Here is a 16,599-nt window from a genome sequence, read left to right on the forward strand (position 1 = left end):
GGCCTCCGGTCGCACCCACGGATGCGCTCGACGGTCCAGTTTTTCCCCTGAGGTAGTCCCAGCGCCTGGGCGGCGCCTGGTGCGCAGCAGGAGCTTTGTATGCGTATTTTAAAGAATAGGTGTGTGGTCCTTTGTACCTGGCCTTGTGAGCGTGTGTGTGTGTGTCAGTGTGACAGTGGGGAACCGACTGCGCCTCTCTGGCTGTGGGTGGCTTGTGTTTCTGCGTGTGCGTAGTGCTTTGGGCGCGAGATGGCATCTGACGGTAGGGAGGCGCAGAGAGTACCCTGGGGGCGTGATTTGTGACTGTGAGCAGTGAGGCGACAGGCTCGGTGGGAGATTGTGGCTGTGCTGGACTGTGACCGCGGTAATGTCGGGGTGGGGTGCGGGTGTGAGTCGCTGTGTGACTGGGATTGTTGAGTGGCTGGGTGCAGGCAAGGCTGTGTGAAGGCGGGTGTGTGTGATTTTGAATATCTGGGTGTGGAACACCGTGGGGGCCAGTAGAATTGTGACTGCGTGGTTGCTCCTGTGCAACCATAGGCCTGTTCTCTGGAATAAAGAGAATATGTTGCATCTTCTTGCGGCATCAGCTTTATTGAAAGATTTGGACCCAAGATTTGCAATTTATCTGCCAAATAATTTTGTCTTTTTATATAGAACCAAATGAAATTTTTCAGAGAGAGAAATGCAAATCATAGTAACTTTTCTAGAATTTGAAAGAATTCTTTCCGCTCTTCTGTGCTGGTAGGGGTCTTTGGCAGATCAGTTGGAAAATCTTGGGCTGAGGAAATAGCTTTATGCTTGCGAAAGCAGTGTGCCATAGAATAGTGAGCCCGCAGTTAGAGTCAGAGGTCCTGAATCCTAGGTCAGACTTCGTTAGTCCCACTTTCTGAAGAGAAAACCTGGGCTCGTAAAGGCAAGGAACGTGTTTAAGACCACACACATTTAGTCCATCAGAGAATGCCTTGCTTTTTTCCAAATTATAACACATTTTGCTCCTCCTCTTCCCTTTCCTTTCTGAACAGTTCAGTCCTAATGTCATAAGATGGGCTCAGAGCAGGGTTTGGAGCCTGAGCAGGATGAGGAGGGTGTTCATGCTGAGGGTGGCTTGGTGCATGGTGACAGAGCTTACGAGGGGGCATTCCAGGTGGTGGAATGGACCAGCATGGGGGTGTCAATCCGAGCAGGGCAAGGAGGGTGTCCACACAGGAGGACTGCCTGCATGGGATTTCAGAGCCCAAGCAGGGGGAAGAGGGCATCTGGGTATGAGTGCCACCCAGCATTGGGTGTTGGAGCCCAAATAGGGGTGTTGGGGACATTCCTGTGGTTCGGGTAGGAGGTGGTGAGGGTCAGACTCCAAGTAGGGTGAGGAAAGTATCCTCATCAGGGAGGGGACGGCAGCAGAGACGGGAGTTTGTTACACACAGGGGGACGGATCAAGTGAGTAAATGTGTTAAGGGCACTGGGAGTCAGGCTTCTCCCTGTCAGAGCAAGGAATTACAGATATGGACGGGGAGAAAACAGGAATGAACCTCGTGATGTTAGGTTGGAACTAGATGGAATGGTGTGAACTCACAATCACCTATATATGGATAGATAGAAATGTAAGCAAGTCCTGGGTCACTCAGGTCACCAGGCTCACTTCTGGGGGTCGTGCCACCCTGCTGTCCCTTGCTGGTCTCTGGGTTGCAGGGTCTGCCTGGCCTGATGGGTCCCTGCTTAGGCAGGAGGCGTGACCGTGCTGAACGACTCCACTTGGGCCTCCTATCCTGTCACATAAGACAGTATATGCACCTTAAGATCCTAAGGAGAAAGTGAAACATCCAAGTAATGTTTAGGGATAATTTGTGAGGATAAGTAAAAAAATGGTGCAGTCATCAGGACATTGACCACCATCTTCTTCTGGCTGAAAGTTATCGTTATGCTGCTTCACCTTCCTCCTCTTCCTCTGAGGCTGATGTGGAAGACAGTATTTGAGTCATCTGGTATGGTGGTGGTGCGATCCATGGTATGATGTGGCTTTTGGTCTATGCAGACTGTGGTGACATTTGTCGTGTTGCTGCATTGGTACTTCAGGATCAACAGAGTCATTTCTAACTGCTTAATAGTACACACACTGTCATCTGAGATAGGCTTACTGACTGTGGGTAGTACCCAAAGGTAATATTATTAAAGAAGTCATGAAACCTGCAGAAATGATGGAAATGATGGATATGTGTCCAAAGTGTTGCTGTGTCAAGCCAAGGTGCACTCATTATTGCAATAATTGCAAAAGATATATTCAGAAAATGGATCGTCACTGCCTATGGGCAAACAATTGTGTGGGAATTTCTTTTTCAGTGGAAACCTCCCCCCAGTCCTTGGATAATGTTTACACAAATGTTTTAAGTTGTTACATTATACATTTATATTTTGGGCACGTTTATGTGTGTTGTTTTTTACAATTAAATAAACAAAAAGGTTTACATATGTTTAAAAATTTTTTCCCCTTGTCTTTGCAGAGTGTAACAGAGAAAAGAGGTCTGTATTTCCCTTGGCAGGAAAATACTTGCTGGTGGTCTAGTGGTTAAGTTCAGCACGCTCTGCTTTGGTGGCCCAGGTTCGGTTCCTGGGCACAGACCTACATCACTCATCAGTGGCCATGCTGTGGTGGCTGCTCACATACAAAATAGAGGAAGATTGGGGGCCGGCCCAGTGGCGTAGTGGTTGGGTTCAGCATGCTCCGCTTCGGTGGTCCGGGTTCGCAGGTTGGGATCCCAGGTGCGGACCTGCACCACTTGTCGAGCCATGCTGTGGTGGTGACCCACATACAAAATAGAGGAACAACTAGCACAGATGTTAGCTCAGGGCCGGTCTTCCTCAGGCAAGATGGGGAGGATTAGCAACAGGTGTTAGCTCAAGGCAACTCTTCCTCAGCAAAAAAAAAAGACTCCAGTTCTAAGATGTAAGAGTGCCCAGGCTATTCAGCAAACCAGCCTTATTTTTCCCCTCTTAATGCAGTAGCATATAATTGAGAACAGAAAAAGCAGCCCTGACATCCAGGAACTGGTCTGACACAGGTAGGCCTCCATGGTGTCGAAAGCCGCCAGGTGCTCACAGCTAGGCCACGTTATTCTCTTCTTGGACATAAACGATCTCACAGTACACCAACATCAAGGTCACTCTGAGACCGTAATAAAGGGAGAGGAAGCAAGGCCACCTCATACTTTTCTCTAAGCACAGACAAAAACACGGTCTCTGGGCAACCCACAGAATAAACCAAATAGCCCCCTCTCCCAGCTAATGTGAGGGGCCACGACTTCTTACCAATTACAGCTTTAGGGCCGGCCCCGTGGCTTAGCGGTTAAGTGCATGTGCTCCGCTGCTGGCGGCCCGGGTTCGCATCCTGGGCGCGCACCGACGCACCGCTTCTCCGGCCACGCTGAGGCCACGTCCCACATACAGCAACTAGAAGGATGTGCAGCTATGACATACAACTATCTACGGGGGCTTTGGGGGAAAATAAATAAATAAATAAAATTAAAAAAAAAAAATTACAGCTTTAGCCTACTCACCCTGGTCTGCCTTTACTGTAGATAAGATTTCTTACAATGTCCAATCATAATAAAATCCCTCTTCCTGACAGCAGCCAATCCAGAGCAGAGGCCTGCTTCTGGAAACCCTCCCCAAAATCACCTAACACAAGCCCCAAAACTCGAATAAGTCTTTTCTGACACTGTCTTCCTTAGACGCCCAACAGTTTCCCATGGTGTGTTCACCCTTGTAAGTACTAAACCCAACTTGTTCAACTACAGGTGTGTTCCTGGGGGTCTCTGCAGGGCACTGACATAATAAATGTCCATGTTAATTGTAACATCATTACCGTGGCAGCTTTTGCTCTCACCGGTCTTGGCCCATGCCTACTTTCAAAATGCAGCAAGTGATTTTGAAATGCAGAGCACTGCTCGGGAGGCCTTGGACCCCTGGAGGAATTGTATTAGCCAGGTCACTCTTGACGGGTAGTTTGGGGGTCCTCTCACCTACATGTAATGGAGAAAGGCCCTGTAAAGCGTCAGGAGGATGGATCAAGAAAAAACATGGTCGGCACCTCTGGGCTCTCCACACCTTCTCAGAGATTCTCCAGGAGCTTTAAGTCGGATGAGTGGTCAGGACAAGTGTAAAAATGACGAGAACCCTAGAGAACATTCTATCCTCATCGTCTTTCAGAGACCACAATTAAACGCCAGCTCCCTCAAGCAGAAAAAGTAGATCCTGTTGTTAAAAGATAATTTTGTGATTTACTTCATTGGCCTCCCCTCTGCACTGCGAGGTCTTTGACAACAGAGACTGAGACTGATTCATCTCTGAAACCTCAGTCACTCCCTCCAGAATGCCAGGGAATGGGGTGTTGAGTGAACAGTTCTCAACGCCAACAACATAAGCTAAAGCACCACATTACAACCCTGCTGAGGGAACAATCTGTTTTACAGACTGAGAGAGAGTATCTTGCAAGAGGAGAGTCCTTCACAGCTGTCGGGAAGGACCTGGGGTTTCCCTCTCCCTTGGCTGGTGCTTTATGCTCCCCACGTGTGTGTGTTGCTTCCTGTACTCCGCTACCCTTGGACTGGGGTATTATGCCCATTTCACCGTTGGGGACGCGTTACGGCAGATGCTTCAAGTGCACCACCATCCGATGAGATGGAAAGAGGAACCCGCAATTCTGACTCCGAGAGGGATGCTCCATTCGGGTTGTGGCCATATCCTCCCCCTGTTATTTTCTTTGCTGTCAGTTCTGGCGCATCTGGCTTTCTTCTCTTTTCCCAGTCTCTTTGCCCTTTATCACTGATGTTCAGGGTGTGTTTTTTTTTCACTTTGGCAAATTTCCCTCGCCCTTAAAATATCTGCTAGCTTTAAGATCATTTTTTTTCCCTGTAGTTTTGTTATTGTCGTTTTTTTACGTACCTAATTTAAAAGGTCAGATATTGTAGAAAGCGTGTAACACACACAAGCATTCCCATGGTGCCCTCACCGCATAGTTCCATGTCTAACTTCCAAGAGGCAACTACTTCCCATCCTCTTATGTTTCTTTCAAAATTTACTTTCATATTTCTAAATTATATGCCTTTGTAGACTCATCAGTTTTAGATAGTAGCTGTTACTGTGAAAGGTGAGGACTTCAGGGGTCTCCACAACGCACTTTCCTTTTTTCTCGCATGCTGCTCGGTTTCCTCAGAAGGAAGCCTTCACCTGCCTGCCCAGGGCCCTCACTTAACCCCGTCTTCAGCACAGCACCCCGTCTCCTCCGTACTCCAGGCACGCCAGCCCCAAGACCGTGGTCCAGCCTTTCCAGAGTGAACCTGCAGCCTTGAGCCAGGCTGGAGAAGGGTCATAGGGCCTGGACTAACAATAGCTCATTTATTTACTGCAGCCCAGGTTCTAATCACACTCTGTGTATGAGTTCTGATTTTTATATAGCTTTTCAGTAGTCCTCCTGTTGCAGCCGTCACCTGCAGAACCCAGCACTTGATTTCTGAAATGGGAATCCGCCTGGGTTTCCCTTTAGTTCAGGTTCATGTTTCCTCGGGTCTGCTACTCAATGAGCAGGCATCTGCCTCTCTCCAAAATTGTGTCGCTGCCATCTCCTCTCCTCCTGTGTCCTTGTGAATTTAGTTTACTCTCTCATCTCCTTATTCTTGTTTCAGTGAGGTTCCAGGAAGGAGGAGAAATTAACTTCTCTGCTCAACCTGCCAGGCTTATCTAGGGAGCAGTCACCTCCCTCCCTTCTAGGACCTGTGATTCCTCAACTATTTTTCCTTCTACCTTCTTTCCTTCTCACTCCCAAATATATAGTGACATTCATATATTTGTTCAAGAAACGTTAGCTCCATGTCTACCATGTGAGGCACTGGGACTTGAATTGTGATCAAGCTACAGTCCCTGACTACAGGTTCCAGTCTGGAGGAGGGAACCTGAGAAGCGCCAAGCGGAGCATGTGCGTGGCCCCAGGGGAGAGCAGGGGAAGGGCTCCTGCCCGACATGGCGCATCAGGGAAGGCTGCCCAGAGGGAGAGGTGTCTAAACGGAAATACCTCAGGAGAGAGTGGAATTGGTGCAACCAAATGTGTCTGTGCCCCAATAAGATGGTGTGGAGAGGAGCCAGAGACGTTCACAGAACCCAGGCATCCAGCCTTCCCCCTGTGCCCGCACCCCTGCTCTGGGGGACTGCGGGGTCACCTCTCTGTCCTTGATACTCCCCCTGACTGTGAGGAAGGCAGGAATCGCCAAAGACTCAAATGGCCTTCTACCTGTAGGAAATGAGGCTGGGGAGATGTACGGGGGCTTTATTTTGTGGTCAAGTGCTGTGGCCTGAGGTTCATTTTCCATCCTTTTCCCCAAATTTCTAAAGTCGTTTGGTTCAAATTCTTTGCTTCTCTCTCAAGCTGTAACCCAGACCATGAACCTCACCTGCTCATCTGTCAGGAGAGCAGAGGGGCAGAGACGATCCTACTCAAGGCCCAGGTTCTCCAAAGGGGTTAAATTTCTAAGAAGAAATAAACGGATTCAATCTTGTATATTTATTGAATAAACCAATCCTGGGTAAAGAGAAAAGAACTAGGTTTTGGGACAGAGGTTGGGGAGGTGAGAGAAGCCCCAGCCCCTGTGGAGTGGGGGGAGGGGTCACTTGTAAAACTCATGCTCCTGCTCGTCCTTCTTGATGACTGTCTTGTAGGCTTTCTCGAAGTCCTTGGCCAGAACAATGTAGCGGTTCTCGCGGACGGCCAACATTCCGCTCTGTTGAGGGATAAGAGTTAAAATCTATTCCATGCACTCCCCACCGCAGTGATGGTGGAGGAAGAGACAGACGGGGCTCAAGACCCCAGGGAGGCAATGAGGGACAGAAGGATTGCAGCAGAGTGGTCTCGAAGAGGAAGGGTCTTCATATACCCCCTGCCCAGGTCCAGAGAGAAACCAGCACTCACCTCCTGACAGATGGAGTTGATATCGGCGCCTGAAATCTTATCTGGCCGGGCCACATCTGTAGTGTGTGAGTTAAGGAAACCATTCCCCGCGTGATGGGGTGAATGCCTGGAGACGGAAGTCATCCTTGGGCTCTTTGTCACCAGCCCCCTCCCTGGACCTTGGTCCCCCATCTGCTCAATCTGGTCGTGGTGATGGCAGAGGTGGAGATGAAGATCCAATCCCCATTCCCACCCATGACCCCCCTCACTTCTAGAGCAGGATACAATCTTCCAAGTCAACCTCCTCAGAGAGATTCATCTTGCTGGTGATAGTGGAAAAAATCAATCTCTTCTGGCGGCGGTCAGGGAGTGGAAATTCAATTTTACGGTCAAGGCGTCCCGGCCGCAGCAGGGCAGGGTCCAGGGTGTCCGCTCTGTTCGTGGCCATGATCACCTGGCATTGGGGACAAGCTGGCTCAGACCTCTGTCCCCACTACACCCTCCTTCCATCATACCTACCCCTTCACATGCCAGCCTCCACCTTTCCCTGATTCCCACACCACACCTCCCCCTGCCCATCCTGAACCCCAAACCTTGACATTGACGTTCTGGTCGAATCCATCCATTTGGTTCAGCAGCTCCAGCAGGATTCTCTGAACCTCCCTGTCAGCTGGAGAGTGAGCAACACGGTCAGTCCAGGGCACCCCGTACGACAGCCTGCCCAAGACCCCAGGCCCTGTCTGGGCATCACTCACCCCCCGTCTGGGCATCGAATCTCTTGGTGGCGATGGCATCGATCTCATCTATGAAGATGATGGCAGGTGCATTCTCCTTGGCCAGGCGGAACACATCCCGGACCATGCGGGGGCCCTCGCCGAGGTACTTCTGTACAAACTCCGAGCCCACGACCCGGATAAACGCAGCTGACGGCAGGATGACAGGGTTAGATGAGGATGGGCCCCGCATAGTGCCCATACTGCTCTAACTGAAACTGAGAATTCCCTGAGGACATCCCTTTCTTTGGACACCCGCTCCAAGCAGCCAGGTCATTCTCTCATGTCCCGGGCTGGGTCTAGATCCAAATGGGAGGACCAGCAGCCCAATCACGAATCCTGCCCACAGATGTGTCGTTTTCTAGCCCAACATTTAAAAATCAGCACGTTAAAACAAAAAAACAGATGCATCTGTGCTCTAACACGCCTGTATGGAGAAAAGCGAGAGATGCTCATGGAAACAAAGATACAAAAAAATCTGGATTTCCAGAGGGCTTGAAAAATCAGTAAGAAAACAGGTAAGTTGTCCACACACTAAGGCATCATACTGCCTCACCAAGAGTTCCGAGTTCTGTTTGCTATAACGACCCACTTATAAATATTATGCAAGAGTCAGGGACCACGGGCACATACTTCACACCTGGCTCAGGGTGTCCCCCCTCCCGGGTACCTGCATCACCTGGGGGCTCGTTCAACATCCAAACCTCAGGGCTTCTGACTTTTCCTCTCTAAACGCATCCTGAGCACCCTGCTTTGGCCACACATTTACCTGGTTGCTCGGCAGGTGTCCACACTGTTCCATGTGACAACCCCATCTCGGAATCTCCCTCCTCTGACCTTGGCCTCTCTGTCTGCCTCTCCCACTCGGCCACCGCCATCCCCTGTCCCTCCCTCACCTTCCCCATCCTCCCGATCTCTCACACTGTGTTTCAGTAAGTGCTTCCTGGTCACTGAAATGCAGTGTCCCACACTGAACCTATCTCCCCCTACGCCAATCTGTTGTTCCCCAATTGTGTGAAGCTCCCCACCAACCACTCGGCTGCCTAGGCCAGAAACCAGAGTGGCTCCTGACTCCTCCTCTTGCCAACCATCTAGTCATCAAGTAAATCCTGTCACTTCTACCCTTTAATTCTGCCTCTCTCCAATCCATCCCCAAGGCCTCTGTCCAAGGCCACCATTATCTGTCCCCACCCCTCCAAAGTCTTCTAACTGGCTGTCAGATTTCTCCTCTCTCCAATTCACCAACAATCTTTCAAAAAGCTAATCGGATCATATCACTTCTCTAATATGGTGGCCACCAGCCACATGTGGCTCCTGAGCAACTAAAATGTGGCTGGTCCAGGGCCGGCTCCGTGGCTTAGCGGTTAAGTGCGCACGCTCCGCTACTGGCGGCCCGGGTTCGGATCCCAGGCGCGCACCGGCGCACCACTTCTCTGGCCATGCTGAGGCCGCGTCCCACATACAGCAACTAGAAGGATGTGCAGCTATGACATACAACTATCTACTGGGGCTTTGGGGGAAAAAAAGGAGGAGGATTGGCAATAGATGTTAGCTCAGAGCCGGTCTTCCTCAGCAAAAAGAGGAGGATTAGCATGGATGTTAGCTCAGGGCTGATCTTCCTCACCAAAAAAATAAATAAATAAACAAAATGTGGCTGGTCCAAAATGAGATGTGCTGGAAATGCGAAATACACACGGGATTTCAATTGACTTAGTACAAAAAAAGTAAAATATCTCAATACATGTCCATCAACAAATGGATAGATAAATAAAATGTGCTATATACATACAATAGAATATTACTCAACCTTAAAAAGGAATTCAATTCTGACACACGCTACAACATGGATGAGCCCCAAGACATTATACGAAGTGAAATAAGCCAGTCACAAAAATAAAAATATTGTATGATTCATCCACTTATATGAGGTGCCTAGAACAGGCAAATTCATTGGAATAGAGCTTACAGGGGCGGGAGGGAAGAAGAAGCGAGGAGCTACTGTTTAAGGGGTATGGAGTTTCAGTTTGGGATGATGAGCGAGTTCTGGAAATGGATAACGGTGGTGGTTGCACAACAGTGTGAATGTACTGAATGCCACGGAAGTGTACACTTACAAATGGTAAAAATGGTAAATTTTGTGTCATATGTATTTTACTACAATAAGAAAATTATAGGAAAAATCTCAAATTTTATCTGCTGCATGTTAAAATGACAATATTTTGAGGATATTGGTTAAATAAAATATACTAGGATTAAGTTCACCTATTCCTTTTAACTTATTTTTTTTTATACGAGTTCTTAAAATTTTTTAATTATATGTGTGGCTTGCATTATATTTCTATTGAACTCTGCCTATCTAAACCACCCTGCTCTCAGGACAACATGCGAAATCTTAGATGAGTGCTAAGGCTATTTATAGGCACATCCTTTCTCATCTCTTCAGCCTCACCTCCTGAACTTGCGAAGCACAGCCCCTCCCTCAGCCAGCCATTCAACAAACATTTTCTCAGCACCTACCACCATTCAGTTACTGGGAGGGTGCTGGAAACACAGAAAAGAACAAATGCACAAGGTCCCCGCCCTTGTGGAGTTTGGTCATGGTCTACTCACAACTTCCAACTTGAGTTCTTTCCCACCCCAGGGCCTTTGCACATGCTATTCCCGCTGTCTTGGATGCCCTGTCCCAACTGTGTGCCTGACAAACTCCTCACACACTCGCTTCCTCTGGGAACCCCTACCTGAGAGGCCTAGGCAGCATGCATTGACATCCTCTCCCTTTAGGGCAATCCCACTACCCTCCCTGCTTCCCTGGAGCATTTGCCACTCTGCAGGCGTCCCCACTCAACCTCACCTCCAACCATGAGCCCCCTCGCTCACTCAGCTTCAGCTACAGAGGCCTTGCTGTTCCTAGAACACAGCTCGGCACATATTAGGTCCTCAATAAACATTCACTCAATGACTGAGTTCTAAGTGTTTATTTTTCTTTTCCCCTACCACACTGGGAGATTCTCCAGCGCAGGGCACACGTCTGATTCATCACTGTACCCCAGCACAGGGCCTGGGAGAGCAGAAGCCCAATGAACTGCTAAGCAAATGAATGATCATGACCACGGCTAACATATACTGTCTAATTACCTTATGCGAGGTATGGTTCTAGAAGCTTTATATTGATTTAATCCTCTGAATAACCCAGAAAACTAGGAACCGCAGTCACAGAGAGGCTAACTCACCAAGTAGTTACATGAACTAACTTACATAAGTGGTTGCAGGGGAGCCAGATTTCAAACCTGGGCAGTCTGGCCCAGAAAACCACTGTCTTCTACTGCTCACAGGGATTAAGATTTTAAGATGTGCCAAGGCCTGTCTCTAGGCCTTACCAACAGTAATACAGTGACTTTCAGACCTTTTTGTCTGGAACCTACGAGAAATACATTCATAAACAACCACAAGCATACATGTGTGCACGTGTGTGTGCAACAAGTTTCACAAAACAATACGTGCTCTTACTATGTGGGATGGACTCTGACATTTTCGGTTCTGTTTCTTTTTTTTTTTTTTTTTTTTTGGTGAGGACTAGCCCTGAGCTAACATCTGAATGCCAATCCTCCCCTTTTTTCTTGAGGAAGATTGGCCCTGGGCTAACATCCGTGCCCACCCTCCTCTACTTTGTATGGGATGCCTCCACAGCATGGCTTAACAAGCGGTGCGTTGGTGCGTGCCCGGGATCCGAACCTGCGAACCCCGGGCCGCCGAAGCGGAGCGCAAGCACTTAACTGCTGCGCCACCGGGCCGGCCCCGTTTCATTTTTAAATGCTGGTTGCAACCCATGAATTTGAATTCATAATTACTAATGAGTCACAACCCACCGGAGGAAGAACGCTGCATTATTTCATTAATTCCTCACAATCACGCTGAAGTGATTCTTCACGCCGAAGTGAAGTGAGTCTTCTATTAGATGAGGAAACTGAGGCACGAGGTGGTGAAGTCACCTCCCCAGGACTGCACAGCCATTGAGAGGCGCACCAGGGCTTTGACCCCAGAGCCCGTGTTCTTAATCACTGTGCTGTGCCAATTCCAGGGGAGAATGAGAGAGCAGGGAGCGAGGTCCTCGGAAGAGCCCAGGTCAGAGGTCGGGAGAGGGGCCAAGTGGCTCACCTGTCGTGTGATGAGCCACGGCCTTTGCCAACATGGTCTTCCCGCAGCCAGGCGGGCCGTACATGAGGACGCCTCGGGGAGGGTCGATGCCGATCTGGAATGCAGAGGCGGAGAAAGAAGGATGAGCCAGGGAGTCCCGTCACCAACTCCAGACCCGGGGGGTCCCTCCCTTCCCCACCACCCAGCTCCTCACCTGCTTGTAGAGTTCGAAGTGCGTGAGCGGGAGCTCCACGGCTTCGCGCACCTCCTGCTTCTGGATGTCCATCCCCCCGATGTCCGAGTACATCACGTCTGGCTTCTGGTCTGGGGGAGAGCAGAGCCGGGGCTCCCAGCCTGGCCCCCGGCGCCCCCTCGGGCCTCCCGGGCCCTGGGCCCCCGGTACCTGAGGTGAGCATCATGATGCTGCTGTCGGCCTCGGGAGGCAGCACGTCCACCAGGGCGTTGCTGTGCTTGTGGAGGGCCACCGAGGCGTTGGGCTTGAGCAGCTCCCGATCGATGGTGCTCAGGATGCGCACGTAGTAGTTGGAGCCTTTGGGAAGGGGAAAGGAAGGGAGGGGGGAAAATGAGAGGTGCCAGAACCCCGGAACTCTTTCCTCCCCATGACCTCACAGTTGCACCCTCCAGGCCACCAGTGTCTCTCCCTCAGACCCCTCCTGGCCATCCTCCACATTCGCACTAACTGCTTCCTCACCTATAGCCCTGACTCTCTCTTGAGCCCCAGCCCCAGGGAACCAGCAGCCTCCCGGAATATCCCCCGCATGTCACCAAGGTATCTCTCACTCGCCACGTCCCAATGTGTTCTTGGTATCTTCCTCCAAACTCTCTCTGCAGGCACCAGCCTGAGCCCCAAGCCTCATCCTGGACCTTTCTCCCTTCCCTCCACAGCACATCAGTCACTATGACCTTCCACCCCCAGCCTCCTGAATGTCTCTCCAACCACCCTCTCCTCTCCTCTCCATGGACCCTGCCCTGATTCGGCCTTGTCCTCTCCCATCTAGGTCTCTGCACCAGACTCCTCCCCGCTCACTCCTCCAATCCACCTTCCACGTTTATGGTAGTGATGCACGCACCTCCTTCCAGTCTCCATCTCTCTCCCACCTTCAGACCTGGCTGCCCAGCAGCCTCCCGGACACCTCCCCGTGATGTCCTAGACTACCCTCACTGTCTCCCTCCAAACCTACTTCTCTGCCTGTATCGCCATCTCAGGGCTGGCCCCACTGTCCCCCTAAGTCCTGCAGGTCGAAGACACAGGCCTCATTCTGGCTATCTCCTCCCTTCACTACCTCACTACCAGCCTTTCAGTCCAGCTCCAGGCCCAGCCACACATCTTTCCCACCTTCAGAAGAACATGGCTTGGACCAGAGGAGCAGAAGCAGGAAAAGATAGACATGATACAGACACAACGACTCTCATGAGGGCAGGGCCTGGACCCGTGTGAATAACAGCAGCTACCAAATACTGAGTTCTACCTGGGCCCAACCTCTTAACACTTCACCCACGGTTTCAAATTGCAGGTCCCAACTCAGGTCCCAGGTCCCAACTCAGCAGCAATCATGAAATCAATGTAGAGGGTCATAGCCAGAACACAGTTTAAAACAAAAACAGACTAGAAGAGAATGGAAAACATCGAAGTGTGTCACACATAGTAAGGCTAAATATCACTTGGTGAAACTTTTAGTACATGTATGCATATGTGTACATCTATGTATATAGACAAAACGCACACATACATGTGTGCAGACAGAGAGAATGTAAAACATATGTCTACTTTTGTGATGGACTCACAATACTATGAAAAACACCATTACGTTGTTTTGCCTCGTGTGCTCTTGTAAGAGCCCAGCACAGCTCCGGGCACACGGTGGGAGACAGTTAACAGCCGTTGAATGAACAGGCGAGTGAAGGAGGCGCCCCCGCCCTCCCACCCGCGAACCTGTGGTGGAGCCCACGATGGCTGTGTTCTGGTCCACAGCCTCCAGAAACTGCCCGATGACCAGTGGGATGCTCTGGATTCGCTTCACCTCCTCCTGGGCGTGGAGGAACTCCTTCTTCAGGTTCTTTTGCTCGTCCTTGATGTACTCCTCCTGCACCTCCAGGAACTCCAGCTCCTGCTGCAGCTTCTGTGGGCAGAGAGGGGAGAGGAAGGCGATGGCTCCAGGCCTTGCTGAGCGAGGGTGTGTGGAAGGTGGCGGGAGTATGGGTGCGGGGTCCTGTGCAGGGTCAGGATTGGGGTTGAATGTACCTTGTAGCGGCTGTACAGGTCCTCCAGGTCCTCAGGCTCAGGCCCCAGGAAGGACAGGCCAGTCTGCGGCCGTGACACAGACAGTGCTGGGATCTCATCCTAGCACAAGGGGGGAAACTCAGCTTGGAAGAAGAGTGGCCCCTCATGAAAGAATCTAGAGCCCCCTCCCCACTCACCATGAACCAATCAGCCCCTAAGAGGCTCCTGACATCATTTGGCCCCTCTAAACAGACCCTGGAAACCTCTCAGCCCCCTAAATAGCCTCCCAATGTCACCCAGCCCCTAACAGTCCCCTTATATCAACTGGCCCCCCAAACAGATCTTCTGCTATCATATGCCACTTGTAACATGTCCCCAAAGTCACCCAACTCCCAACTAAGCCATAAATGTCCTATCAACTCCTTATGAAACCCCAATGCCCAGCAGCCCCCCTCAACAGGTTCCTAACGTCACATGGCTCTCTCATATAGGCTATTAAAGTCACCATGCCTTCAGACAGTCCTAACATTACCCAGTTTACCCCCAAAACATCCCTCACGTCACACAACCCCAACTCACGTGAGGTCCTTATGTCATCCAGTTCCCCAGGGAGGCCCCAAACATCACTCGGCCAGCCCACAGAGACTACTTAGCCCCCCAAGACCGGCCAAGCCCCGAACGTCAGTCAGCTCCCCAGCCCAGCCTCAGACATCATTCGGCCCCACGGCCGAGTCCCACACATCACTCGCACCCGACACATCCCCAACCCCGCCGGGCCTCCCATGTCACGAAGCGCTCCCAGCCAGACTCGGAATCATTCAGGCCCAGAGCACCTCCAACGTCACTCATCCTCGCAGCCCCGCTTTCCGAGTCTCACTGCCGCGCTAACATCACTCGGGCACCCGGCCAGGCCTCGGCACGGCACAACGCTCTCCACCGAGGCCTGCGACATCACCAGACCCGGGCCGGGACCCCCGCAGACACTCAGCAGCCCGCTCTGGTCAGCCTCGCCCTCTCCCCGCGAGCCACGCGCCACCGGACCTGAGCTTTCTCGACCAAGATGCCAATCTCTTCCATAGTGACCAAGCCGGCCTCTCTGTGGCCCGGCCAGATCAAGTCACCGCTTCCGCTGACGCCGGCGGAAGCCCTGGGCCTGACTGGATACTGGGAAATGTAGTTTAAGACATCACTGGGAGCGGGCCGAACGCGCCGCAGAGGATGGAGGGAAGGAAAGGCCTCACCCTGGGCTCCGCCCCCAAGACTCGCTCATTAGCTCTCCGTACCTCGCGGGCGCGCGGGCGGGCCCGGGCCGGTGCGCGTGCGCAGTGGCGCCATCTCGCGCGGCACCCTCGGGCGTGGGTTTTCTCGCCAGTAGGCGGCGCTGCCGTATTGCTCTTTTAACTAAGGAGCTTCTCAACAAAGTGTCGGGGAGAGCCTGGCGGCCAAGTGCTCTTCGTTGTCATTCGGTGGTAGGGCTGGAGATGCTGTGGGTCGGGGTCTGCAAAGGAGGCCTTTTAGGGCGTCTCCACGTGGGCTGCACCTGAAGATTGTCCCCCGCGCGGGGGCGGGAAGGCCCTGGATGCCCCTGAGAGTGACGCTCGGTACCGGGCTCCACCCCGGGGGTGGGGAGCCCCAAACCCGCGCTACTGTTAGCAGCGAATCAAGTAGAACCCACGCGTCGGGGTTGAGAAAATGAGGCAGCGGGGCCAGGAGCAGGGTCGCGCAGGAGACCTGCAGATCTATGCCAGGCCCAGTGCTTTTGTCTTACATGCATCAGCTCATCGAGTCTTAGCAGACCTAGTTCCTTCTCTTACCGAGAAGGAAACTGGCTCAGAGCCATGAAGCCACTGCCAGTCACAAGGGCCGGCCATGGGGCCTCAGACCTGTCTGTCCCCAAAGCCTGAGCTTCTGGCCCCTGGGAGACACTGCTGCTCATCGCACCAGCTACAGTTTTTGTTAAGTAAACTTTCAATTGAAGTGTAAATAGAGAGAAGTGTACAAATCATTAGTGTACAGTTCAACGAATTAATGCAAAGTGAACACACGTATAACCGGTACTCAGATCAAGAAACCAAACATTAGCAGCCCCGAGAAGCCTGGCACATTCTTTCTGCCACCCCCATTCCCTCTGAAAGTTATCACTTACCTGACTTCTAACAGCATGGACTATTGTCTGTTTCCAACTCTCTATGGCCCCATAGAGTGTGTACTGTGTATTTGGCTTCTTTTGCTTAACATTGTTTGTGAGATTCATAATCACATGTAGAAATAGTTCTTTGGTGTTCATTTCTGTGTGGTTTCCATTGTGTGACTATGCCTAAAACTGGATATTTTCCCGTCTAGGGCTATACTGATGCTATGAATATTCTAATACGTTTCTTTGAGAAACATGGGAATACACTCAGGAGTGGAATTGCTGGTCATAGTGTTGAGCTTTAGTAGACATGGTCAGGCTGTGCTAACTTACATTCCCACTGGTTGTGCATACACTTGGTATTGTCTGTCTTTTAATTTTT

General features: G+C 51.2%; 1 protein-coding gene across 1 annotated transcript; it reads right to left on the reverse strand.

The window, feature by feature from the left end:
• Positions 1–6,535: 6,535 nt before the first annotated feature.
• Positions 6,536–15,226, reverse strand: PSMC4 (proteasome 26S subunit, ATPase 4). The gene is made up of 11 exons (XM_004441532.3): positions 15,125–15,226; positions 14,105–14,203; positions 13,796–13,982; positions 12,245–12,391; positions 12,056–12,165; positions 11,863–11,956; positions 7,690–7,857; positions 7,528–7,604; positions 7,220–7,388; positions 6,956–7,011; positions 6,536–6,767 (listed from the first exon to the last, which is right to left on the reverse strand). Exons 1-11 carry the CDS (start codon positions 15,158–15,160, stop codon positions 6,654–6,656), a joined length of 1,257 nt encoding a protein of 418 aa, XP_004441589.1. The 5' UTR covers positions 15,161–15,226; the 3' UTR covers positions 6,536–6,653.
• Between the last annotated feature and the right edge of the window lie 1,373 nt (positions 15,227–16,599).

The sequence above is a fragment of the Ceratotherium simum genome, chromosome 33 (genome assembly GCF_057802395.1).
Source record: "Ceratotherium simum simum isolate JZ-2026a chromosome 33, ASM5780239v1, whole genome shotgun sequence".
In the NCBI taxonomy this organism is placed as follows: Eukaryota; Metazoa; Chordata; class Mammalia; order Perissodactyla; family Rhinocerotidae; genus Ceratotherium; species Ceratotherium simum.

What these genes read in the sequence shown, in the direction of transcription:
- PSMC4 (XM_004441532.3), bottom strand. Translation starts at nt 15,160, where the DNA reads ATGGAAGAGATTGGCATCTTGGTCGAGAAAGCTCAG. An exon ending in GGAGGTTGACTTGGAAGATT is followed by an intron (nt 7,012 to 7,219) that starts GTATCCTGCTCT and finishes CACACACTACAG; the next exon opens with ATGTGGCCCGGCCAGATAAG. An exon ending in TCAACTCCATCTGTCAGGAG is followed by an intron (nt 6,768 to 6,955) that starts GTGAGTGCTGGT and finishes ATCCCTCAACAG; the next exon opens with AGCGGAATGTTGGCCGTCCG.